Here is a 27741-nt window from a genome sequence, read left to right as displayed (position 1 = left end):
GGAAAACCCCATGGACTGGACAGAGGAGCCTGGTGTGCTGCAGTCCATGGGGTCACAAGAAGTCAGACACGACTGAGTGACTTCACTATAAGCAGTAATTATAAAGAAGAAAAGCATCCTTCACCTCACCTCTACTCAAGATGTCTTAAAAAGCAAAGTAAAACATTTCCCTAGTTCAATTGCCAACTGCAAATTTTTAAAATTAACTTATTTAATTGGAGGATAATTACTTTATGATATTGTGATGTTTTTTTGCCATACATCAACATGAATCAGCCACAGGCATACATGTGTCTTCATCCTGAACTCTCCTAGAACCAAGGTGATTCTGGGTATGACTTGGGATGATCACACAATGTTCATACCATGAGGACCTTACTCCTGATTGGCATACCCATGTACTGAGGTAAGCTTGGCAACAAAGGCTGGTGTCTTAATTGGTACAGAAAAGGCCATTGCTAAGAAGTTATTCTGGGTTGTGTATTCTAGCCAGAAAGTTTCTTGTATTGGATGGAGCTTACAATGAGCTTTGTAGTGGTTGTGTTTAAGGATATACCATTGGGCAATTTTGCTACATGGCTGCTGGTTTTTTTCCTGCAATGTTGCCCTCAGTGTCACTATGGTAACTGTACCATGTTAAAGCAATTGTTAAAGTGAAATTGTTAGGGGTAAACAGTGGAGAAAGCCCTGGTCTAGGGATCAAGAGACTTAGGTTAGACTGGCAAGCGACATATCTAATATAAGCTGCTTTTCTCTTCTTCAAAAGGAATATTATAACACCCTATTCATGGGATTGTGAGGATGAAATGAGACCATAAATATAAAAGAGTTTTGTCAATTATAGTCTAGAGCAGGCACAGTGAAGACAGCTGGCTGTAATATTTTATCATTATATTATTGTTAATATAATTGTGACACAATCACTACCTTTCCCATAGATGCAGCAATATTAGACTTGAACCATGGCAATACAAATGGTGACTTTTGAACACCTAAGACCTCCTCAAGCTGAATCATCTTCAATTTGGATACTGGTTCTTGCCTTGCCAGAAGTTCCAGACATAGCTAATTAGAGTCAGTGAGATAAGAATAAACTGTCCCAGAAAGAGAACAAAGGAGAACTTAAAAGTCAAGACCTAAACCCTTGGCTCACACATATTTGCCAATACCTGTGTTAGGTCAGGCTGCTTGATGCAGGCTTGCAATTCAAATTGCTTCTAATCCCCAGTGCAGTACAATGGGAACTTTTAATTTTTTCCTAGGTGCTTTTTAGAACCTTGACTAGTAGGTTGCCCTGGGAACCCTTAATCAGTGTTTGTAGATGAACTGTTCCCTACGATACATTTAATAAAACCTTGAAAGCAGAAGTCCTGTTGTAGAGAGCATTCATTTGCCAGTGCTAGGACCTATTGAAGTGCACATGCTGTTTAATGTACTTAATTAACCACCAAGTAATTGTGGGACAAGAATTAGCTGTACAGGACTCAAAACAAACAAACAAACAAACATAATACAGACGAATACAGCCTCCAAGTTACTTATTACATCATGGTCATGAGATATATAAGTTCAGTTCAGTTGCTCAGTCATGTCCTACTCTTTGTGACCCCATGGACTGCAGCACACCAGGCTTCGCTGTCTATTACAAACTCCCAGAGCTTGCTCAAACTCATGTCTATCGAGTCAGTGATGCCACCCAACCATCTCATCCTCTGTCATCCCCTTCTCCTCCCACCTTCAATCTTTCTCAGGATCAGGGTCTTTTATAATGAGTCAGTTCTTCGCATCAGGTGGCCAAAGTATTGGAGCTTCAGCTTCAGCATCAGTCCTTTCAATGAATATTCAGGATTGATTTCCTTCATAATTGAATGGTTTGATGTCCTTGATGCCCAAGGGACTCTCAAGAGTCTTCTCCAATACCACAGTTCAAAAGGATAAATTCTTTGGTGCTCAGCTTACTTTATGGTTCAACTCTCACATCCATACATAACTACTGGAAAAACCATAGCTTTGACTATAAGGACCTTTGTTGGCAAAGTAGTATCTCTGATTTTTAATATGCTGTCTAAATTGGTCATAGTTTTTCTTCCAAGGAGCAAGCATCTCTTAATTTCATGGCTGCAGCCACCATCTGCAGTGATTTTTGAGCCCAAGAAAATAAAGTCTGTCATTGTTTCTATTGTTTCCCCATCAATTTTCCATGAAGTAATGGAACTGGATGCCTTGATCTTCCTTTTTTGAATGTTGAGTTTTAAATCAGCTTTTTCACTCTCTTCTTTCACTTTCATCATGAGGCTCTTCAGTTCCTCTTTGCTTTCCACAATAAAGGTGGTGTCATCTGCGTATCTGAGGTTATTGATATTTCTCCCATGAGGTATATAGGTAGGAATTAAAGGAAAAGCATAATTCTGAAGGAATCAAACAGGAAGGAATGATGAGAAATCTGAGATCCAACTGACATGTCAATAGGAAGAGGCAGTAGGTCTTCTTTCCTCTCCCCACTCAGCTACCCCTAAGTATGTTGGAGGGTATCTTTGGAGGTCTGCTAGGGGGTACTTTGAGGAATTCAGGCCCAAGAGGGAAGGTCACTTTGGCTCCTAAATGTTCTGTAAGGTTCCAAGAAGGCAAATTCCCACCATGCTCCCTGTTGGAGGCAGGGAGTTATAGGACTTCAAATAAAGGGTGAGGCTCGGGAGACTCACAGGGAAAATATTTGCCATGCCCTATGTTGCAACACAGGACCATCACTCTTCAAACATGCATAAGACAGTCCAGCTGACTCAAGGAGTGTGATGAGTCTAAAGTGACTTGGAAGAAGAGAGGGGAAAACTTGTAGGCCATAGGCGGTAAGAGCTATGCGGAGAGTAAAGCGAAAAAGAAAAGAAACCCTCTCCATCCTGGATGCAGATAAAGCCATGTGCTATTTTTCAATAGAAGACTATGCTGCTGCCTCCACAACTTAGATTATGGAGCCAGCTGCTTTTTCTGGTGGTGGAAATGAACTGCTTTACTCACCATCCAAAGTCTCTTCCCTATGGTCCTTAATGATCTTTTAAAGGTTATTTAGGCAATGTCTAGTGGATAGAAACAACCAGTGCCTTCCGACACCTCTGTCTGTCCTGCCATGGGTGTAGTGGTTTAGTCACTGAGTCATGTCTGACTCTTTGTGACCCCATGGCTTGCACCCCACCAGGCTCCTCTGTCCATGGGACTTCCCAGGCAAGAATACTGGAGTGCATTGCCATTTCCTTCTCCAGGGTATCTTCCTGACCCAGGGATCAACCCTGGGTCTCCTGAATTTTAGGTGAATTCTTTATGGATTGAGCCACCAGGGAAGCCCTTCTGCCATAGTCAAGAGAAATTTCTGCTTTACCTGACCTTCCCTGGGCTCTGTTCTCAGCCATGGAATCCATACTTTGGTCTGGGGATGGGAATGTGGAGCAGGCTGCCTTTCCCAAATATGAATTGCTTTGAGTAAGTTACTATTCCTGTCTTGAACTCAGGTTCCTCATCTTTAAGACAGGTATAATGTATGAAAGAACTTTTTTTTTTTTTACAATATAAAGCACTAAAGCATTATAATAGACAGATTTTTTTTTCAAATATCTGCAATCTATCTGGGAGAGGCTTTTAAAGATGGGATATTTGCCCTCTCCCACCTTGAAATAAAGTTGAAGACTCAAGTCACTGCCAAAACTAAGATCTGAGACTCTTAAATTGAACACAGGAGGGTAGGAAGGACAAGTAGGGTGTACGCTTCTACTGGTTTCAACCTTTCTCCTTTCTCTCTTATCCCCCAGGGGAAAATGAGGTAAGATAGACAGATGGAGTCTTGTCTGACCTTACAGCTCTTCTCACTTTTCAATCTCTTGAGAGATAGCGCTGATGGAAAGTCTCTTACCTTTCCACTGACAGAGAATATACATCCAGGCTGGATATAGGGTGGGAGTAGGGGAGCTGATGGGAGGCAGAGAGAATAGGCCTAGTATTGTGGGCATGGATATTACCTTAATATATTCAGGCATAAGGGCCTTATTTGGCCCCCCACCCATTTTCCTTCCCCAAAGAGTTGTTTTCTGGAACAGATATGCCAGAAAACTACTACTGCAAACATTTCTAGAAAATGAAAATTTCAAGATACTGGAGAGACCCCTGGCTTTAATAATTATGCTATACACCACTGAATAATCTAAGGTCAGTCACCTTTCATCTCTGAGCCTCAGCTTCATCATATGCAAACTGGGGATGGTAATCTTGGCCTTCAGTTCAGTTCAGTCGCTCAGTCATGTCCGACTCTTTGAGACCCCATGAACTGCAGCACACCAGGCCTCCCTGTCCATAACCAACTTCTGGAGTTTACCCAAACTCATGTCCATTGAGTTGGTGATGCCATCCAATCATCTCATCCTCTGTCATCCCCTTCTCTTCCTGCCCTCAATCTTTCCCATCATCAGGGTCTTTTCAAATGAGTCAACTCTTTGTATCAGGTGGCCAAAGTATTGGAGTCTCAGCTTCAACATCAGTCCTTCCAATGAACATCCAGGACTGATCTCCTTTAGGATGAACTGGTTGAATCTCCTTGCAGTCCAAGGGACTCTCAAGAGTCTTCTCCAACACCACAGTTCAAAAGCATCAATTCTTCCATAGTCAGCTTTCTTTATAGTCCAACTCTCACATCCATACATGACCACTGGAAAAACCATAGCCTTGACTAGACGGACTTTGGTGGCAAAGTAATGTCTCTGCTTTTTAATATGCTGCCTAAGTTGGTCATAACTTTCCTTCCAAGGAGTAAGTGTCTTTTAATTTCATGTCTGCGGTCACCATCTGCAGTGACTTTGGAGCCCCCCAAAATAAAGTCAGCCACTGTTTCCTGGCCTTGGGTCTGTATAAAGATCCAATGAAATGATTGCTCTGAATGCAAACTACAAAGTTTAGCGCATATATGTAGTAAATTTCAGCATTTGCATCCTAAGATAATTATGTCCAGTCTTGATTTTTACAAGTTAAATCACCTCCAACATTCTGGACTATGTTGATGTTCAGTCACTAAGTCATGTCCAACTCTTCACGACCCCATGGACTGCAGCATGCCAGGCTTCCTTGTCCCTCATCATTTCCTGGAGTTTTCTCAAGTTCATGTCCATTGCATTAGTGACACCATCCAAACATCTCATCCTCTGTCACCCTCTTCTCCTTCAATCTTTCCCAGCTTCATAGTCTTTTCTAATGAGTCGGCTATTTGCATCAGCTAGTCAAAGTATTGGAGCATCAGCTTCAGCATCAGTCCTTCCAATGAATATTCAGTATTGATTTCCTTTAGTATTGATTGGTTTGATTTCCTTGCTGTCCAAAGGATTCTTAAGCGTCTTTTCCAACACCACAGTGCAGAAGCATCAAGTCTTTGGCTCTCAGCTTTCTTTACGGTCCAACTCTCACATTCATACATGATTAGGGGAAAAACCATAGCTTTGACTAGATGGCCCTTTGTTGGCAAAGTAATGTCTCTGCTTTTTAATATGCTGTCTAGGTTGGTCATAGCTATTCTTCAAAGGTGGAAGCATTTTTTAATGTCATGGCTACAGTCATCGTCTGCAGGGATTTTGGAGTCCTAGAAAATAAAGTCTGTCACTGTTTTCATTGTTTCCCCATCTATTTGCCATGAAGTGCTGGGACCAGATGCCATGATCTTTGTTTTTTGAATGTTGAGTTTTAAGCTAGCTTTTTCACTCTCCTTTTGCCTTCATCAAGAGGCTCTTTAGTTTCTCTTTGTTTTCTGCCATAAGGATGGTGTTAAAGTGCTACACTCAATATCCCAGTAAATTTGGAAAACCCAGCAGTGGACACAGGACTGGAAAAGGTCAGTTTTCATTCCAATCCCAAAGAAAGGCAATGTGAAAGAATGCTCAAACTACTGCAAAATTGCACTCATTTCACATGCTAGCAGAGTAATGCTCAAAATTCACTATGCTGGGCTTCAACAGTATGTGAACCAAGAACTCCCAGATGTTCAAGGTGGATTTAGAAAGGCAGAAGAACCAGAGATCACATTGCCAACATCTGTTGGATCAAGAGAATTTCAGAAAAACATCTACTTATGCTTCATTGACTACTCCAAAGCCTTTGTCTGTGTGAATCACAGGAAACTGTGGGAAATTCTTAAAGAAATGGGAATACCAGACCACATTACTTGCCTCCTAAGAAAGTCGTATGCAGGTCAAGAAGCAACAGTTAGAACTGAACATGGAACAATGGACTGGTTCCAAATTAGGAAAAGAGTACATCAAGGTTGTATATTGTCATTCTGCTTATTTAACTTATATGCAGAGTACATCATGAGAAATGCCGGGCTGGATGAAGCACAAACTGGAATCAAGATTGCTGGGAAAAATATCAATAACCTCAGATATGCAGATGACACCACCCTTATGGCAGTTGTTCCGTATAAGGTTCTAACTGTTGCTTCTTAACTAGCATATACGTTTCTCAGAGACAGATAAGATCTCTCTAAGAGCTTTCCACAGTTTGTTATGCTCCGCACAGTCAAAGGCTTTAGTGTAGTAGATGAAACAGAGGCAGATGTTTTTCTGGAATTACCTTGCTTTCTCTATGATCCAGTGAATGTTGGCGATTTGGTCTCTGATTCCTCTGCCTTTTCTAAATGCAGCTTGGACATCTGGAAATTCTCAGTTAATGTAATGCTGAAGCCTAGCATGAAGGATTTTGAGCATAACCTTAACTAGCATGGGAGATGAGTGCAACTGTCTGGTGGTTTTAACATTCTTTTGTACTGCCCTTCTTGGAAATTTGGATGAGGATTGACCTTTTCCAGTCCTGTGGCCACCGCTGGGTTTTCCAAATTTGCTGACTCATTGAGTGCAGCACTTTGATAGCATCAACTTTTAGGAATTTAAATAGCTCTGCTGGAATTCCATCACCTCCACTAGCTTTATTGACAGCAGTGCTTCCTAGGGCCCACTTAACTTCATACTCCATACTTCATACTGGCTCTGGGTGAGTGACCACACCATCGTGGTTATCCAGGTCACTAAGATATATTTTGTATAGCTCTTTTCTGGGTATGCTGGACTATATAGGCTGCTATTAATACCAAGCAAATAAAATAGTTTCTCTATTCATCTGGGCAATTTTTATTTCAAAATCTGACCTATGTGAGGGAGTAGATGTCAGTCTAATTGGCCTATTGTGGACATAAGGGAGACTTAAAAACAATACATGGTGCCTACACCTGAGCCTCGATGTTCCAACCTACCCTGTGGCATCAGCCATGAAGGGAGCAGTTTTGCTTTATTCTAAGAAGCGTGTGAAACTGGTCGTGAAGGCTTAGCAATTGATTGGTTTTCTCTAAACTAAGAAAGCACCAATGTTTCCTGAGAGGTCCTAGGGCAGGCTTTAATGAAAACCCAACGTCTTAAGTGTCTCCCCTAGAGCTCAGGGACTTCACAGTCACCCTAAAGACCAATGCTCTGAGCTCTGAGTTTGGCCCTGGGAATGTAGAGACTCAGCCTTGGGCTTAAGAAGATCAGGCACCATGAAGGGACAAAAGAGGCAAGAAAAGAAGAGAAATAAGATAAAAGGAACTTTAGGAAGTACCATTTTAAAGGTAAAAAATAAACGGAGTTGGATCCCCACTAAAGAAGTTAAGAAACCTGTAGGTGGAAAGGAAAACCCCGGGGGGCAAAGGGATTAGCTCTGTGATTGTCACAGCCACAGCAGTCTAAGAGATGTGTGGGGAACTGAGGTTTCACGCCCCTCCTAACGTGTGTGTAGGTGTGTGTGTGTGTGTGTGGGTGTGTGTGTGTGTGTACTGAGGAGGAGTGCAGTGCAGAGTAGCTGAAGAGGAAAAGTTTGATTTTGTCCCTAAAGTACAAGGCAAATGTATCAATAGGATACTGAGAGGCTCCTCCTTTAGGTTCACCTGACCAAAAAGGCAGGCAGTAAAACTCTACCCCATTCATTGCCATCTATTCTCCCCCTGTCTATAATCAAGCTGAGCTAGGAACATGTCTGGTAGTCCCATGACTGGGTAATCTGGCTTTCTAGGCTACCTAGGATAGGAAAGCAAGAAATGCTGCTGGTCAGTCTTGGGAAAATGATGAAGAATCAATCCTTTGGTAGGATGAGATAGGATGTGCTCTGTCTGTAGAGTACAGGTTGTTGTAGATATCATATCCCATGCCCTTGCTGCTGTTGTGGTTTAAGAACAAGGCAGGAGAGTCCAGAGAGAATGATTGGGCTTCCAGGAGCCCAAGAGACCTAGGGAGGGAGTAGAGCAAGTTAGAAACCAATGGGGCAATCTCATTAGCTGCTTCTTCTCTCCATCCTTCAAAAAATGGTTTAGGCCAGTGATTAGGGTACAATAGCAGAAAAATGTCACCTGTTTGAGGTGATGACTTGACAATTCTATCTTACTCTACATTGGTAAGACAATTTCACATGAAACTGGATTCAGTTTTAAGTACCCCATACTTTAAATGAATCAAAGTGGTACTTTCCAGACAGGAGAAGCTCTCTTTAGACTTCTTCAGGGCTATCTCATGACACAGGAAGCAGATGAAGTCTGTGTGGCCCGAGGAGAAGAGCAGGACCCAGGGTTGGCTACTGTAGAGAGAAAGAAAGTTTTTCTTTACATTGAGCTCAAATCCATCAGTCATAGCAACAATACACATTGATGAGTATAGCTTCCTGACATTGTAAGTATGTGAGCAAGGGTGACACCAATACTTTGTGGGGATATTATAAAAGGGACTCAAGCATGGATTGAAGGACTTGGAAGGGAGGTTGGACTATATGACCTTGAAGGTATCTAGACTGACCTTAGTAGCAGTCTTGGCTTTCACCTACATATTGTTTACATTTTCTTAGGTAAGATATAGGGAGGGTTAGTCAACGGGGAACCTGGACACCATCATAGCTTAGGAGAAATATTGAAATGGGGTGAAAGTAGTTGGTTAGTTGAAAAACAAGAGTCCACTCTCATGCTTCATATTGTCCCTTGTTACTTCCTTAAGCTTTTGAGAAAGCAACATTGGCCATGGAATAGTCACATTGATTGAATTGGACAAGCTCTGAATTGGAGCTTTAAAACCTGGGCTTCAGCTCAGTTCTGCCACTGAAATGCTCTGTGACTTTGAGCAAATCATTTCTCCTCTCTGTGTCTCAGGTCTTGCCTCTATAAAATGAGGCTAACAAACCTTGAACTGCTTACCACAAAGGGATGTTATGAAGACCAGGTGACTGTAGTGTATATGTAAGGATATATAAATTGTGACTGGGAGCAAGGAAGGGAAAGAAAAACTCATATGGTTTAAATACCTCTAATGAATTAGACACTGTAAAAGGCACTTACACATGCCATTTCTCACTCACCTCTCACTATAAGGTGAATAGTATTTCTTATTTTTCACAGATTAAGGACCTGAGACTCAGAGAGGTGAAGGAATTTATACAAGGTTCACACAGCTATTAAGGAATAGAGGTAAATTTGAAATATAGGACTGACAGATACTGAGGTTTTTGTATTTTCCCACTGTACCTTGATGCTTGAACACATGATGGGAGATAACTGAATATAACTATTAGACAGTAGGGCCCCAAGAAAGCTTGCAAAAGGCCAGGATATCAAAATTGTTATTATGTCAACCTGGCCAGTTCCTTGAAAACTATAGGCCCAGATCTGTGATGTATGAATGACTGGCTCAAAATAATTAGCATTACCATTGTTGTCCCTCCATCCACCAGTGTTCTTAGCTTGCTGTTCCTCTACCCCTAGCCCTACTGAACTCCAGGGGATAATTCCTCTGGGGATGGTCCCCAGTTTCTGGCCTTTCTGTCTTACCTTTCCAGCTCACCTCAGTAGAGTTAAGGGCTGAGGACTTCAAAGAGCACAGTGAGCTCCGGCCTGTCTCCAGAGCTTTCAGCTGGATTTCCTGCTAAGGTCTCAGCTCCAGTATAGGAAGCAGAACTGGAAAACTTTCGCAGGTCCAGCTCTGTGCATTCAACGGGAGTGTGGACCCAGTGGGAGTGGCTCTCTGAGGCACAGGAGGCCAAGGTAAAAGATTCTTGTATGGGGAAACCATGAGTTGAGCTGCCGTTGTCATCTAGGATGGAATTAAGTGGCTGGGTCTCAAATATGCTTTCACTCAGTGGGGACTCAGGGCTGGTCTTCTGGGCAGGTGGTATGGGGAAGAGAGATTCCTCCTCTGCTGTCTTGCCAGCCTCATACTGCAGTGAACCTCCTGCAACTTGAAACAGAAAGCCACTGGGTCAGAGGAAGCCAAAAGTAGGGGCTACTCTCAGTGGAGCAGCTGGTCCTGAGCACAAAATTGGGAAATATCTGGGAACTAGTGCACTCCTTCCCATCCCTGGGAATCAGAGCACATAGCACCAGGCTAAGATGACACAGTTGAGAAACACATTTACATTGGGGTATCAGATTGAGGCTACCTGGTGGTGGATCAGGGAAAAAGAATTTCTCCAGAGAAAGAGAATCCTTTGTGGGAAGCAGGAGTTTAACAATCTCCGCTCTAGATCTGGCAATGAGCTTTATTTCCTGGTGCTATTGCTGTGTATATGTTGTGTTATACGGCAAAAGGCAATTTTCAGGTGGATTTAAGATTATGGACCTTAAACTAGGTAGATTATCCTGGATTTCCCAAGTGGGCCTAATGTAATCACATGTGTCCTTATAAAGGGAATATGTGAAATGAAAAGGACTTGACCACCATTGCTAGTTTTGAAAATGGGAAGGGATTGTAAGCTAAAAAGCAGGTGGTATATAGAAACCAGGACTGGCCCTCAGCAAGGAAATGGGACCTCAGCCCTATAACTGCAAGGAACTGAATTTTTCTATCTTTCTGAATGATTCAGGAAGTAGATTATCTTCTGAAGCCTCCAGAAAGGGATATAGCCTTGGCAACACCTTGATTTCAGCCTCGTTAGACTCTAAGTGGAGATCCAGCCAAGCTTACAAAGCTTCTGATCTATCGAAATGGTCAGATAATAAATGAGTGTTATTTTAAGCTATTAACTTTGCAATACTTTGGCCACCTCATGCGAAGAGGTGACTCATTGGAAAAGACTCTGATGCTGGGAGGGATTGGGGGCAGGAGGAGAAGGGGACGACAAAGGATGAGATGGCTGGATGGCATCACCAACTCGATGGACATGAGTTTGGGTAAACTCCGGGAGTAGGTGATGGACAGGGAGGCCTGGCGTGCTGTGACTCATGGGGTTGCAAACAGTCAGACAAGACCAAGCGACTAAACTGAACTGAATTTACTATAGAAGTGATAGAAAATTAATATGCCTTTCATGCATAAACCTGATTCAACATCAGGTTACAAACTAAGAGCCTATGGGATGTGTGTTTGTTTGACCCCTGCATTGTGGCTTTGGTTGCTTTTAATTACAACTCATTGCTAGAACTGAACACTGTTTCATACAAAAATTTAGATTCTTGGCTTCTCTTGAAAATTCAGGTTTTGAAACATTGAATATTCCTACATTGTAATAAACAGCTAAAGCTGGGTAGGTAGTAGATTCCCTTTAGACAGGGGATGAACTATTCAGTTTGTCACAATTCTTACTCCTCTCTATTGTACCTTATGTTGGATCCAATTCACATATTAATCTCACCTATACAAGTCCAGTATGCATAAAAGTCAGTGACTTCTTATAAGCACCTTCCCCAAATGAAAAAATGTCTTACCCTATTTCCCCTATGGAGACCATGAAGGAGCTACCTGCCCTCATATTCTCAGAGAAGCATACTGCATTATTATTTTGAAGACAGAGAAGGTGCTGAGAAAGGTTATTTATTTCTCCTCTCCTAAGGCAGGGGGAGGGAAACAGGCAGCTCTCAAATGTTGCCTCATCTTCTTCCTTCTGGGCCCTGGAGCCAACATGTTTCATTGCCTATGCCCAGGGACTGGTCAACTGCTCTTATCTGAAAAACTGGCCTCCAAAGTCAGAGTCAAGTTGGTTCACCCTGAGCCACAATGTTCTGGGAGACATCAGAGAGTAAAGTTGAGGGAAGCAGAGTTTTAGAAGGGTCGTAAAGGGATAATAAGGAAATGGCAACCCACTCCAGTATTCTTTCTTGGAGAATCCCATGGACAGAGGAATCTGGCAGGCTACAGTCCATGGGGTCGCAAGAGTTGGACACGACTTAGCGACTCAACCACAAAGGGATAATAGTGTTCCCCTTGTGCCCTGCATCCCTTGAAATTCTAGATTTATCTCCACTTAAATGGTAGAGTCAAACATATCTGCTAGTCTTTTTGAAAATCATGTAGCAGGCCCTAGATCTGAACCTGTTAAAGGCAGGTCTATATAAGCAGAATCTTTACACAGAGAGGTTGAAAAAAGTAGTGTTGCTTTGGATTCAATATCTAGTAGACTGATGAGGAGTCCTAAGCATCTGTATATCTATTAGAATATGTCTTCCCTTACTAAGTCAACTCCATTTACTAGCCTGGGTTCCTATTTTGGTGTTTCTGTTTAGCTCTCAGCTCCCTTGAGGGCACTGAAGATACACCAAGACTCAGTACTCTTGATTAAATATTTAACCCCTTGTTTGGTTTTGGCCAGCCACCATCCCACCTCCCCCATATTTGCCCTCAGTGACCTGGACTTTCTGTCCCACATTCTTGGCTAATGGCTGGACTTGTGCTGAAAACAGATCATGATGTTATTCCTGACTTTAAATCTCCTATGGGCTGGGCCAGACCTCTTTGGGTATCATTACTGTCTGAGAAAAAAATGTCTAATTTTGTCAGTTCCTCTGGACACTGAACTCTGTTACTCACATCTGGTATATCACTGTACTGATAACCATTGCCTGAGACCTCACTCACTTTAATTATAGTCACGTCTCATTCCAGCCAGCCTTCCTCCTTTTCTGACATGTTGCAGAATCTGTACCTATTTGTATAAATGACTAGCTAGAAAAGAACTTAGAAATCAACTCTATCATTTTAAAGGTTAAGAAGAAAGATTTAAATATTAAGGAGAAAGAAGCTAGATGACTTATCTGGAATTACACAGTGATTCAGAGGTAGATTTAGAACCTAGGTCTCCAGATGCATTTCTCAAGGGTTTTCCCATAATGTTGTAGTCCTTTATGAACTCCCGTACCTTAATGAACCAGGGCCCATAAACTCACAGGGTCACCTTCAATTATCTCTGAAGTCTTGTGCCCATTGCTACCCCCAGATAGTCTACTTTTGAGGCTTTTCATCACTGTAGGGAAAGTCCGTTAACTCTCAATCCCAGAAAATTCCTCTATTCAGCTAGTCAGAAACTTGTTCCTGATTCATGTAATATGTGAATCAGCTACCCTTACCACGCTGGCAATGTCTGTTGAAGAACTGCTTGCAGTAGAGGAAGAAGAGCCCCAGGAAGGCCAGGGTAAACACCACGAGCAGACTGCTCACCAGTGCAACAAGTGTGGCCTCCTTAGGGGATACTGTGGGTACATCTGCCTTCACTAAGCTCAGCTGGAAGGCACCTGTGAGACAAAAAAGTGGGGGAGGTCAGTCACTATAGGCAGTCAGTAGTCATCCTGACACTGGGTCTGGACATCCTCAAGCCAGCACCCTCTCCCTAGGGTCTTCCTCAATTAGGGCTGCTAAATTGGTTCTACTCCCTTGTAGAGCAAGGAAAAGTGTACAGAACAAAGTGGAGGAATTCGAATCTATTGCTGACATGGTATAAATTAGTATAGCTACTTGAAGATTCACATATCCTATGGTCTTTCCATGTCATATTTAGTTATATAACTTAGAAAAATAGAAACAAACTAAAATGTTCATCAGGGCACAGGATAAATAAATCATGATATACTTCTATAATGCAATATTATATAGCATTTGAAATAAAAGACCTATATGCTGCTGCTACTGCTGCTAAGTTGCTTAATAATCCAGAGGGGAAAAGTAAATTGGAGAGTATATAGTTTGATATCATTTATGCAAAATATTACAAAATTTTAAAAATAGCATATATTGGCTATGAATATATATATATATGTATTTACATGTATCAAAATATGGTTGGAGAGTATGGCAGAGTCATAATGCTCACCAGTTATCCACACGCTTCTCTACATATCCCATATACCCTTGTAGTAAGGTCATCAGAGTAATTTTGGCCAATGAACTGTGAGTGGGAGTAATATATGTTACCTGTAGACTGAAACAGTTAACTGCTAATATGTCTGTCTCCTCTATCTTTTACCCTGTCCCACCAATCTGGAAGTCATATAATTTGATGGTATAGTCACAAGATGGAAGAAGACTTTTGCACAGCAAAAAGCAAACTTTTATTATATTAAACCATTGAGATTTGGGAGTTTGTTACTGTAATATATCCTGCCAACAAGATATATAAAATTCATGTTACTGGTTGCCTCTGGTGAGGTAAAGAGAGACTGAAACTCAGAAAGAACAGAAAAGTGAGCTCTGTTTAACCTGTGGAATCTTTGTTTTAAAACATATCTGAAGCAAATATGTACGATTTAAAGATTTATCAAAATAAACTGTGGAAAATTCTTAAAGAGATGGGAATACCAGACCACCTGATCTGTCTCTTGAGAAACCTGTATGCAGGTCAGGAAGCAACAGTTAGAACTGGACATGGAACAACAGACTGGTTCCAAATAGGAAAAGGAGTACGTCAAGGCTGTATATTGTCACCCTGCCTATTTAACTTGTATGCAGAGTAAATCATGAATGCTGTGCTGGAGAAAGCACAAGCTGGAATCAAGATTGCCAGGAAAAATATCAATAACCTCAGATATGCAGATGACGCCACTCTTATGGCAGAAAGTGAAGAAGAACTAAAGAGCCTCTTGATGAAAGTGAAAGAGGAAAGCGAAAATGTTGGCTTAAAGCTCAACATTCAGATAACAAAGATCATGGCATCTAGTCCCATCAGTTCATGGCAAATAGATGGGGAAACAGTGGCTACTTTATTTTTGGGGGCTCCAAAATCACTGCAGATGGTGATTGCAGCCATGAAATTAAAAGATGCTTTCTCCTTGGAAGGAAAATTATGACCAACCTAGCTAAGTCATTTCAGTCGTGTCCGACTCTATGCGACCCTATAGACGGCAGCCCACCAGGCTCCCCTGTCTCTGGGATTCTCCAGGCAAGAACACTGGAGTGGGTTGCCATTTCCTTCTCCAATGCATGAAAGTGAAAAGTGAAAGTGAAGTTGCTCAGTCGTATCTGACTCTTAGCGACCCCATGAACTGCAGGCTACCAGGCTCCTCCATCCATGGGATTTTCCAGGCAAGTGTACTGGAGTGGGGTACCAACCTAGACAGCATATTAAAAAGCAGAGACATTACTTTGCCAACAAAGGTCTGTCTAGTCAAGGCTATGGTTTTTCCAGTGGTCATGTATGGATGTGAGAGTTGGACTATAAAGAAAGCTGACCATGGAAGAACTGATGCTTTTGAACTGTGGTGTTGAAGAAGACTCTTGAGAGTCCCTTGAACTGCAAGGAGATCCAACCAGTCCATCCTAAAGGAGATCAGTCCTGGGCGTTCATTGGAAGGACCGATGTTGAAGCTGAAACTCCAATACTTTGGCCACCTGATGCGAAGAGCTCACTCGTTGGAAAAGCCCCTGATACTGGGAAAGATTGAGGGCAGGAGAAGAAGGGTACGACAGAGGATGAGATGGTTGGATGGCATCACTAACTCGATGGACATGAATTTGGGTGGATCTGGAAGTTGGTGATGGACAGGGAGGCGTGGCATGCTGCAGTTCATGGGGTCTCAAAGAGTCGGACATGACTGAGCGACTGAACTGAACTGAACTGTATACTGATACTGTATAACTGAACATTTTTATTTTTTAGTATTTTTCTGCATTTAAAATATTTTTATTTTAAAATAAAATAACATTAAAATACTTAATTCTTTAAAAAGATATCACTCAAAAAATGTGAGTTGACATATAGACAAGTAGATAGACACAAATGATAGACATATAAATGGATAGTGATATGGGTACAGACTAGATCCTAGTACTTCAGCCTGTTCCCATTCCTAATCATTAGGGACTTTTATAAACTTCAAATAAATAATCCACAAGTGTACAAATGTTATAATTTATAAAGTGCTTCTAACCTATTATTTCATTAGAAATAGCATCCCACAAGGTATGAAGAACAACAGTTTTCATGACTTTTATTTTTTTCACATAAGGGAAATGAAGTTCAGTGAGTTCCAATGATTTTTAGAAGGTCACACAGAAAATATATTGTGAAACTATTATTCAAATGTAACAGATTCCCTTGACAATCTACCCTATAGGAAGGATTAGAAGAGGGTAGGGGAAGACTTTACTACCCCATTTTGCTGTCGTCCAATGGATTGGGGAAGAAAGGGGAGAAGAGAACTGGATACACACACTGAACTTCAGAGGTGGGTGTCTGTTTTGTGCACGGGATACATTCTTGATCTTGTAGGCCTCCAATACGTGTCTTTTGGTAGAATCTGTGGTCAGAACAATAAGAAATGGCAAGGTGATCAAACAAGCAATGTACTTGGATTGGTCTGTCTTGAACCATAGGCAGCTTCTAAGAGTCTCGCCTTCTAGGAAGCCGTCTCTCATTCTGACTCCTCTTGAGTTCTCTGCCTCTGTGTCTGTTTCTGACCTATAATTCTAGACTCCTCACCTCTTCCCCCATTCATCAAACCCTATAGCCGAAAGAGGAACTGGTCTCACAAGAGAAGGAAACATTGCTTTGATGCCAACTGCTTCCTAATGTTTTAGATCTACAGTGAGATTTACCTTGAAACTTGGGTCTGAGCAAAGTATGCCAGCATGATAAAAAAAGCTGTTTACAACTCATCTATAACTGACTGTGTGCTAGGCACTTTATAGAAGGATCTTGAGAAGATACTGTTTTGCCCTCATGGGAGCTTAACCTCATCATTATATGGACAGTTAGAATACTTCAACTAGGCTCTGAGAGGTAAGGGCCAGTGAGACCTCCAAGGGCTAGAGAAGGACCAGAAGAACTTGACCTCATACAGAAGGCTCACCTGGGCAGACAGTTCCCACAGATGGCATTAGAGGTAGCCGTACAATTGGCCTTCTGGATACGATTGATAACAGCACAGGTGATGCAAGTCTGACATCTATGGTGTCCCCAGCTGCTTTTGTATCTGCGGGGAGGGCAGGCTGTGCAGTATGCATCTCCACCCTCTCCATAACCACAATCCTGTAGAGAAATGTGAGTTACTAACATTACAGAAATTTTGAGAGAGGATTAGCTATGGGACTAGTGGACACTGCATAGAGCAACATTTTACAAACTGCAAGTTGCAACCCATTACTGAATCATGACATCAGTTTAAAAGGTTTCAACCAGTATTGAAAGCTGAAATAAGATAAAATAAAATAATGACACCAAATATCAGAGTGAAGATCATGTATTAAGGCTAGGTATTTATATCAGTCATCATAAGCTAGGTCAGTTCAGTACAGTTCACTTGCTCAGTCATGTCCGACTCTTTGCCACCCCATGAACTGTAGCACGCCAGGTCTCCCTGTCCATCACCAACTCCCTGAGTTTACTCAAACTCATGTCCATTGAGTCTGTGGTGCCATCCAACCATCTCATCCTCTCTAGTTCTCTTCTCCTTCCTTCAATCTTTCCCAGCATCAGGGTCTTTTCCAATGAGTCAGCTCTTCACATCAGGTGGCCAAAGTATTGGAATTTCAGCTTCAGCATCAGTCCTTCCAATGAATATTCAGGACTGATTTCCTTGAGGATGAACTGGTTGGATCTCCTTGCAGTCCAGGGGACTCTCAAGAGTCTTCTTTAACACCACAGTTCAAAAGCATCAATTCTTCTGCACTCAGCTTTTTTTATAGTCCAACTCTCACATTTATACATGACTATTGGAAAAACCATAGCTTTGACTAGATGGACCTTTGTTGGCAAAGTAATGTCTGCTTTTTAATATGCTATTTAGGTTGGTCAAAACTTTTCTTCCAAGGAGTAAGCATCTTTTAATATCATGACTGCAATCACCATCTGCAGTGATTTTGGAGCCCGAAAAGATACAGTCTGTCACTGTTTCCACTGTTTCCCCATCTATTTGCCATGAAGTGATGGGACCAGATGCCATGATCTTCATTTTCTGAATGTTGAGCTTTAAGCCAACTTTTTCACTCATCTCTTTCACTTTCATCAAGAGGCTTTTTTAGTTCCTCTTCACTTTCTGCCATAAGGGTGGCATCATTTGCGTATCAGAGGTTATTGATATTTCTCCCAGCAATCTTGATTCCAGCTTGTGCTTCATCCAGCCAGCATTTCTCATGATGCACTCTGCATATCAGTTACAGAGTGAAGTAAGTCAGAAAGAAAAACATCCATACAGTATAGTAACACATACATATGGAATTTAGAAAGATGATAAGAATGACCCTATATGTGAGACAGCAAAAGAGACACAGATGTATAGAAGAGTCTTTTGGACTCTGTGGGAGAAGGCGAGCATGGGATGATTTGAGAAAATAGCATTGAAACATGTATATTATCATATGTGAAACAGACTGCCAGTCCAGGTTCGATGTATGAGACAGGGTGCTCAGGGCTGGTGCACTGGGATGACCCTGAGGGATGAGATGGGGAGGGAGGTAGGCAGGATGTTCAGGATGTGGAGCACATGTACACCCATGGCTGATTCATGTCAATATGTGGCAAAAACCACCACAATATTGTAAAATAATTAGCCTCCAATTAAAATACATAAATTTTAAAAAAGAACTTCTCAAACACAATACACAAAAAATAAACTCAAAATGGATTAAGGACTTAATTATAAGACTGCATGCCAGAAAACTCATAGAGGAAAATATAAGGAGAACACTCTATGATATAAATTACAAAAATATCCTTTTGGATTCACCTCCAGAGTAATGAAAATAGAAATAACTATAAACAAATAGGACCTGATTAAACTTAAAAGGTTTTTCATGGCAGTAGAAACAATAAACAAATCAAAAAGGTAACCCATGGGATGGGATAAAATATTTCCAAACAATGCAACTGACAAAGGATTAATCTCCAAAATATATAAACAGCTCAATATATATTAAAAAAGGCAAAGAACCTTGTCAAAAAAATGGGGAAATTATCTAAATAGATCTTTCTTCAAAGAGGAATAGCGGATGGTCAGAAAACACATGAAAAAGTGCTCAACATCACTTATTATTGGGCTTCCCAGGTGGCGCCAGCCATAAAGGATCCAACTGTCAATGCAGGAGACACAGGAAATGCAGGTTCAAACCCTGAGTCAAGTAGATCCCCTGGAGAAGGGAATGGCAACCAACTCCAGTGTTCTTGCCTGGAAAATCCTGTGGATAGAGGAGCCTGGTTGGCAACAGTCCATGGTGTCACAAAGAGCTGGACACGACTGAGTGACTGAGCATTTTTGGAATTAATAATAACTAATTATTAGAGAAATACAAATCAGAGCTGCAATGCAGTATCACCTTACACTGGTCAGAATGACCATCTTCAAAAAATCTATAGACAATAAATGCTGGAGAGGACGTGGAGAGAAGGGAACCCTTTTGCATTGTTGATGGGGATGTAAACTGATAAAGCTAATATAGAGAACAGTATGGAGGTTCTTTAGAAAATTAAAAATGAGTTACCAGAAGATCCAGCAATGCCACTCCTGGGCATATATATGGCAAAAACCATACTTCAGAAAGATACTTGAACTCAAATGTTCATTGAACACTATTTACAATAGTCAAGGCATGGAAATAACCTAAATGTCCATCTACAGTGGAAGGTTAAAGAGATGTACATTTGCATAATGGAATATTATTTTGTCTTAAAAATTGAGATAGTGCCCTTTGCCACAACACGAATGGAACTATAGATTATCATGCTAAGTGAAGTAAGTCAGACAGAAAAAAACAAATACTATATCATTCATATGTGGAATCTAAAAAATGATACAAATAAACTTATCAAGAAACAGAAAGGGACTCACAGACTTAGAAAATAAACTTATAGTTAACAAATGAAACGTTGAGTGGAGGGATAAATTAGGAGGTTGGTTTTAACAGATACACATTACTATATATAAAATAGATAATCAACAAGGATCTACTATATAGCACAGAGAACTCGTCTCAGTATTCTCTAACAACCTATATGGAAAAAGGATTTGAAAAATAATATATTATGTATATATGTATAATGAAATCACTTTTCTGTATATCTGAAACTAACACAACATTGTAAAACAAGTATACATGTAAAATAAATATTAATAACAATGAAATGAATTTGGGTATATTATTATTAGCTACAAGCTTACAGAAATTAAATAAAATTAGCAAAGAATATTTGAACAATTATATACCAACATATTAGATAATCTAGATGAAGGGGGTAAGTTCCTAGAAATCCACAAATTACCTAAGTTGAGTCAATAAGAAATAGATAATATCAACAGAGTTATAACAAGGAAAGAGCGTGAATCAGTAATCATAAATCTCTCAATGTAGAAAAATCCAGGAAGAGATAGCTTCTCTACTGACTCTAACACACACTAAAAGAATTACTCCTAATCTTTTTCAAAATATACCAAAAAATTAAATGAAGTTTAATACCTAACTTATGTTATGAGGCCAGCAATAACCTGATAAAATACCAGATAAAAACACACCACAAGAAAAGAAAATTATACACCAATATTCATCATGTATATTCACTTAAAAATTTCAAAAAATATAAGCATAATGAATCCTATGGCATATTAAAAGGATTACACACCAAGAGAATTTTATCATAAGCATGCATGGATGATAAGAAAATCAGTGTTAACATCATTCACTAATAGAATAAAGAGGAAAAAAAAGACATGATCATCTCAATTGCTATATTAAACTAGAAATAAAAGGGAACTTCCCCATTATGGTAAAAAACATACATGAAAAATCCAAAGTTTATATCAAACTCAATGGTAAAATACTGACACCTTCCCCCTATGACGAACCAAAAGAACGGCCACTTTTACTACTACAAGTCAGCATCTTAATAGAAGTTCTAGCCAAAGTTATTATAGAAGGAAAATATATAGAATGGATACAAATTGGAAATAAAGAAGTCCCTGGACCACTAGGGACTCCCCGGAGGTCCAGTGGTTAAGACTCTGCACTTACAATGTAGGGGGTGAAGGTTCAATCCCTGATTGGGGAATTAAGATCCCATGTGCTGTGCAGCATGGCCAAGGAAAAAAAAAAGTAAAACTATATTTGTAGATCACAAGATCCTATGTGTAGAAAAATCCAATTATTCCACACAAATACCTACTAGTAAATTTTTATAGGCTAAATTATGTGCTATGCTATGCTTATTCACTTAGTCATGTCCAACTCTTTGTGACCCCGTGTACTGTAGCCTGCCAGTCTCCTCTGTCCATGGAATTCTCCAGGCAAGAATACTAGAGTGAATAGCTGTTCCGTTCTCCAGGGGATCTTCCCAACCCAGGAATCAAACCCAGGTCTCCTGCACTGCAGGTGGATTCTCTATCAGTTGAGCCACCAGGGAAGCCCAAGAATACTGGAGTGGGTAGCCTATCCCTTCTCCAGTGGATCTTCCCAACCAAGGAATCGAACTAGGGTCTCCTGCATTGCAGGTGGATTCTTCAGCAGCTGAGCTAGCAGAGAAGACCACAGAATTACCTCCCACCCCCCAAATCATATGTTGAAGCCATTACTCTTTTAAGAATGTGACTGTATTTCCAAGCTGGAACATTTACAGAGATAATTCAATCAAAATGGGATGGTAGGGTGTATCCTAATGCAATATGACTAATATCCTTACAAGAAGAGATTTGGGGGGGGCAGTCCCAAGATGGAGGAGGAATATGATAGGAGGTTCACTTTCTCCTCCCAAAATACAACAATAGATCATCTGCATGTGGAGCAACTCCCACAGAACAACTTCTGAACACTGGCGAAGGACACCAAATGCCCAGAAATGCAAACCAATCTCCTCAGAATGAGGATAAAGATGAAAAGAGAGACAAAGGGTTTTGGGACAGGGACTCTCTTTGTGGAGGGAGTCATGAAGGAGAAGAAGTTCACACACAATAGGAAACCTTCTCAAAGGTAGGGTCAGTGGGAGCTTAGGAAACTCAGAGGGAAGAACGAGAAAATTTCACCACAGAAATAGTACTGAGAAGAGGCTTACATGCTTGCATCCACAGACAGCGAGTGGGATCTGGGTGCAGAGGCATGGGCTGTGTCATTGGTTCTCAGGGAAAGGACCTGGGTTGAATGCTGTGAGGACACTCTGAGGGGGCTAATGTGACATAGCACAGACAGAATGGGGAAAACATGGGATTGCCAGAGAAACAAAGGACCATTCCCATGGAACAGCTCTAACGTCTCATTTTAATTCCTGGTGTGCTTGTACAATCAGAATATCAAAATAGGGTGAGCTTGCTGCCATTTACAGCCCAGGAAGCAGAGAGGCAGGTGTGCACCAGCCAGAGGCAAAAGGCAAAGGGCCGCTGCAATCTCAGCCCGAGACCACATCTGCTGCCAAGCTGTGAGCAGCCAGCCAGCCACTACCCATGTCTTCCTGGGATCCTGGACAGCTCAGATCTACTGGGAGTGTCACAGCTTGAGACCAGCTCCTCTGAGGAGACTCATGGTACACCTGGGACTGTGACCTCACAACGCATCTGGGAGCCCAAATGGATTGGAGGTGCACACCCATCGTGAGCTGTGGCAATCCCTGTGTGGTCCATCCATTCATACACGCCAGCAATATTCCTCCCTCTCCACAGCACAACTGAGCAACTGAGCCCAAATAAGTGGCCACTCTTGCCCCCTCGTGTCAGGGTGGAGATCAGACACTGAAGAGAGACTTGCAAGCAGAGGCAGCCAAGGAGAGCAAAGAAAGAAGGAGGAACCACACAGAAATGGCAGGTGCAACAGGTTAAAATCCTGTAGGCCTTCCTAGATATATCAGAAGGCCTTCTGAGTGAGCAACTCAGCTGGAGCAGGAAAAGAGAACATTCATTTCAGTACCACCGGATACATACTTTCCACCTCCTATAAATTTTTTATTATAATTTTATTTTAATTTTTTATTTGTTATTTTAAAATTTTAATTCTTTTTTCTTTTTCCTCATTTTCCCCGTTTCTTTGCCCCCCTTTTTAATTTTTTCCCTCGTACTGTCCTATATGTTTCGTTATTATTCCTTTAACTTTCATTTTTACTCTACTTTTATTTTTCTAAAAAAACTTATTTTAAAATAAATTCTTTAAAAATGTGCTTGATTTTGTTTTTTATATTGTACTTTTGAGAGTCTAATTTTTATTCTAGGTTTTCAATTTTTGCATTTTGATCTTTTGTTATTAATTTTGTATCTTAAATTTCTAGCTTTTTAGTATTCATTTTCACTTAGGGATTTGATTATTGGCTTGATTGCTCTCTTCCCTTTTGACCCTCCCTTTTTCTCCTCTTTGTCACCTCTTTCCCCCTCCTCCCTCTTCTCGATATAACTCTGTGAATCTCCTAGGATGTTCCTGGCTGTGGATAGTTGTTTCAGCATTAACCTATGGGTTTTGTCTTCAGTTCGGTGTGGACTGAGAAGTGAAAACCTGAGGCAAGAGGCTCAACTCCAGAACTTTGGGCCACCATAGAAATCCTGACCCCAGGAAACATTAATAGATGAGAGTCCGCCCCAAAGCCTCTATACCTCTACTGAAACCAAGCACCACCCAAGAGCCAAAGTTCTAGTGCAAGACTCCCCATGCTCATCCTTCAGCAAAGCAGGAAAATAACCCTGAACATTAACAGACAGGCTGTCCAAAGCCATGCCAAACCCAGAGACACACCGAAACTCACTACTGGACACTGTACTGGCCTTCAGAGAGATGAGATCCAGCTCCACCCACCAGAACACAGACAGAAGTTACCCCACCCAAGAAACCATCACAAGGTACTAGTCCAACCCAACCCAGAAGGAGCAGACTCCACAATTAAGAGAAACTACAACCTTCCAGTCTGCAGAAAGGAGACCCCAAACACAGAAAACTAAACAAAATGAAAAGATAGAGAAGTATCCAGCAGGTGAAGGAACAGGATAAAACCCTACCAAACCAAACAAAAGAGGAGGAGATAGTCTACCTGAAAAAGAATTCAGAATAATAATAGCAAAGATAATCCAAAATTTTGAAAACAAAAGGGAGATACAGATAACTAAACTAGAGACACGGATTGAGAAGGTGCAAGAAATGTTTAACAAGGACCTAGAAGAATTAAAGAACAGCCAGTCAACAATAAAAAACACAATAACTGAGATTAAGAACACTCTAGAGGAAACCAAAAGTAGAATAACTGGTGGAAGAATGGATAAGTGAGCTAAAAGCAGATTGTGGAAATAAATGAAGCAGAGTAGAATAAAGAAAAAAGAACAAAAGGAAATGAGGACAGCCTCAGAGAGGCTAACAGAGGCGACAATGTTAGGCACCCCAACTTTTGAATCTTAGGTGTCCTAGAAGAAGAAGACAAAAGGAAAGTGTAAGAGAAAATACTTGAGAGATAATAGTCAAAAACTTCCCTAAAATGGGGAAGGGAATAGCCACCCAACTACAAGAAGCTCAGAGAGTCCCATACAGGATCATCCCAAGGAGAAACATACCAAGATACATATTAATCAAACTAACAAAAATTAACCACAAAGAGCAAATATTAAACGCAGCAAGGAAAAAGCAACAAATAACATACAGGGTGAGCCCCAAAAGGCTAACAACTGAACTTTCAACAGAAACTCTGCTGGCCATAAGGAAATGGCAGGATATACTTAAAGTGATGAAAGGGAAAAACCTACAAGCAAGATCACTCTATCCAGCAAGGGTCTCATTCAGATGTGAAGGAGAAATAAAAAACTTTACAGATAAGCAAAAACAAAGATGATTCAGCACCTCAAAGCTGGCTCTTCAACAAATGCTAAAGGGAAACACAGACAAAGTCAATAAAAGGGAATCCAAAACAATGAAGTAAATGGTAATGAGATCATACTTCTCACTAGTTACATTAAAAGTAAATAGGTTAAGTGCTCCAAACAAAAGACACAAATTGGCTGAATAGATATAAAAATAAGACCCTATATATGCTGTCTACAAGAGACTCACTTCAAACTTAGTGGCACATACAGACTGAAAGTGAGGGGCTGGAAAATACTATTTCATGCAAACAGAGATGAAAAGAAAGTGGGAGTATCAATGCTCATATCAAATAAAATAGACTTTAAAATAAAGACTCTTGTGAGAGACAATGAAGGACACTACATAATGCAGGGACCATTCCAAGAAGAAGACATAACAATTATTATTATATATGCACCCAACATAGTAGAACCAAAATACATAAGGTAAATGTTAAGAACTATTAAAGGGAAGTTCATCTTTTAGTATCATATCTTTTTGCCTTTTCATACTGTTCATGGGATTCTCAAGGAAAGAATACTGAAGTGGTTTGCCATTCCCTTCTCCAGTGGACCACATTTTGTCTGAACTCTCCACCATGACCCGTCCATCCTGGGTGGCCATACATGGCATGGCTCATATCTTCATTGAGTTAGACAAGGCTGTGATCCATGTGATCAGTTTGGTTAGTTTCCTGTGATTGTGTTTTTCATTCTGTCTCCCTTCTGATGGATGAGGATAATAGGCTTGTGGAAGCTTCCTGATGGGAGGGACTGGCTGTGGGGAGAACTGGGTCTTGCTCTAGTGGGCAAGGCTATGCTCAGTAAATATTTAATACAATTTTCTGCTGATGGGTGGGGCTGTGTTCCCTCCCTGTAGTTTGGCGTAAGGCCAAACTATGGTAGGGGTAATGGTGACCTCCTCCAAAAGACTTATGCCAGTATGATGCAAACAGTTGATACATTGGAAAAGACTCTGATGATGGGAAAGATAGAAGGCAGAAGGGGGAGAGGACGACAGAGGACCAGATGGTTGGATGGCATCACTGACTCAATAGACATGAGTTTGAGCAAGCTCTGGGAGATGGTGAAGGATAGGCAAGCCTGGAGTGCTGCAGTCCATGGGGTCACAAAGAGTCAGGTACAACTGAGTGACTGAACAACAACAAAAATAAAGGGGAAATTGACACTAATACAATAATGGGGGGTGAGGGGCTTTAATACTCCAGTCACACAATGAACATATCATCCAGACAGAACGTTAATAAGAAAACACAAGCTTTAAATGATACATTGGAACAGTTGGATATAATTGATATCTATAGGGCATTTCACACAAAAACAATGGATTTTACCTTTTTATCTCAAGTGCACATGGAATATTCTCTAGGACAAATCATATCCTGGGCCACAAATCAAGTCTTGGTAAGTTTTTAAAAAACTGAAATCTTTTCAAACATCTTTTCTGATCACAGTGCTATAAGATTAGATATCAACAGTACAAAAATAACCAACACATGGAATTGTGTTCACTATTCAGAAAAACCACCCTTCTGAATAACCAACAGATCAGTGAAGAAATCAAAAAGGAAATCAATATCTGCATAGAAACAAATGAAAATGAAAAAAAAAAAGACAAGTCAAACCTATGGGATCAGTAAAAGCAGTGCCAAGAAGGAAGTTTATAGTAATACAGTCTACCTCAAGAAACAAGAAAAACTTCAAATAAATAATCTGACATTATACATCAAGCAAATATAAAGAGAAGAAGAAGAAAAAAAAAAACCACTACAGTTTAGTAGAAGGAAAGAAATCATAAAGATCAGAGCAGAAATAAATGAAAAGGAAATGAAGGAAAATATGGCAAAAATCAATAAAAGAAAAAAATTGGTTCTTTGAGAAGATAAAATAGAAAAAAACATTAGGCTAACTCATCAATAAAGAAGGGAGAAGACTAAAATCAATAAAATTACGAATGAAAAAGAAATTACAACAGACAACACAGAAACAGAATCATTAGAAACTACTATGAGCAATGATATGCCAACAAAATGGACAATTTGGAAGAAATGGAAAATCCTTAGTAAAGTATAACCTTTCAAAACCGAATCAGGAAGAAAAAGAAAATATGAACCAATCAATCACAAGCATGGAAATTGAAACTATGATAATAAGTTTATAAACAAAAGCCCAGGACTACATGGCTTCACAGGAAAGTTCTACCAAAAATTTAGAGAAGAGCTATCCTGCTCAAACTTTTCCAGAAAATTATAGAGGAAGGAAAACTCAAAAAATCATTTTACAAAGCCACCAACACCCTGATAGCAAAACCCAACAAAGATACCACAAAAAGAGAAAATTACAGGCCAATATTACTGATTAACACAGATGCAAAAATCATCAACCAAATCCCAGCAAACAGAAACCAACAACATATTAAAAACTTCAAGCATCATGATCAACTGGGCTTTATCCCAGGGATGAAAGAATTCTTCAATATATGCAAATCAATCAATGTGATATACCATACAAAAAAACTGAAAGATAAAAGTCATACAATTATTTCAATAGATGCAGAGAAAGTCTTTGACAAAATTCAAAGCCCATTCATGATAAAAAAAAAACTCTCAAGAAAGTAGGTACTGAAAGAACAAACTCAATATAATAAAAGCCATATATACAAACCCACAGCAAACATTATCCTCAATGGTAAAAATTTGAAAGCATTT

The 27741-nt window shown here is 40.4% G+C and overlaps 1 protein-coding gene across 1 annotated transcript in view; it reads right to left on the bottom strand.

The window, feature by feature from the left end:
- Positions 1-7044: 7044 nt before the first annotated feature.
- The window catches only part of EDA2R (ectodysplasin A2 receptor), a 95884-nt gene continuing 75187 nt past the window's right edge, over positions 7045-27741 (bottom strand). The window contains exons 3-7 of the mRNA XM_005700813.3: positions 17081-17259; positions 16443-16528; positions 13367-13531; positions 9860-10265; positions 7045-8622 (exon numbers count right to left, since the gene is read on the bottom strand). Of these exons, the coding sequence (XP_005700870.1) occupies positions 9883-10265; positions 13367-13531; positions 16443-16528; positions 17081-17259 (813 nt within the window). The 3' untranslated portion in view covers positions 7045-8622; positions 9860-9882. The remainder of the gene's footprint in view (positions 8623-9859; positions 10266-13366; positions 13532-16442; positions 16529-17080; positions 17260-27741) is intronic.

This window comes from Capra hircus, assembly GCF_001704415.2.
Source record: "Capra hircus breed San Clemente chromosome X unlocalized genomic scaffold, ASM170441v1, whole genome shotgun sequence".
Lineage (NCBI taxonomy): Eukaryota > Metazoa > Chordata > Mammalia > Artiodactyla > Bovidae > Capra > Capra hircus.
This window is presented reverse-complemented; position numbering and strand designations above follow the sequence as displayed.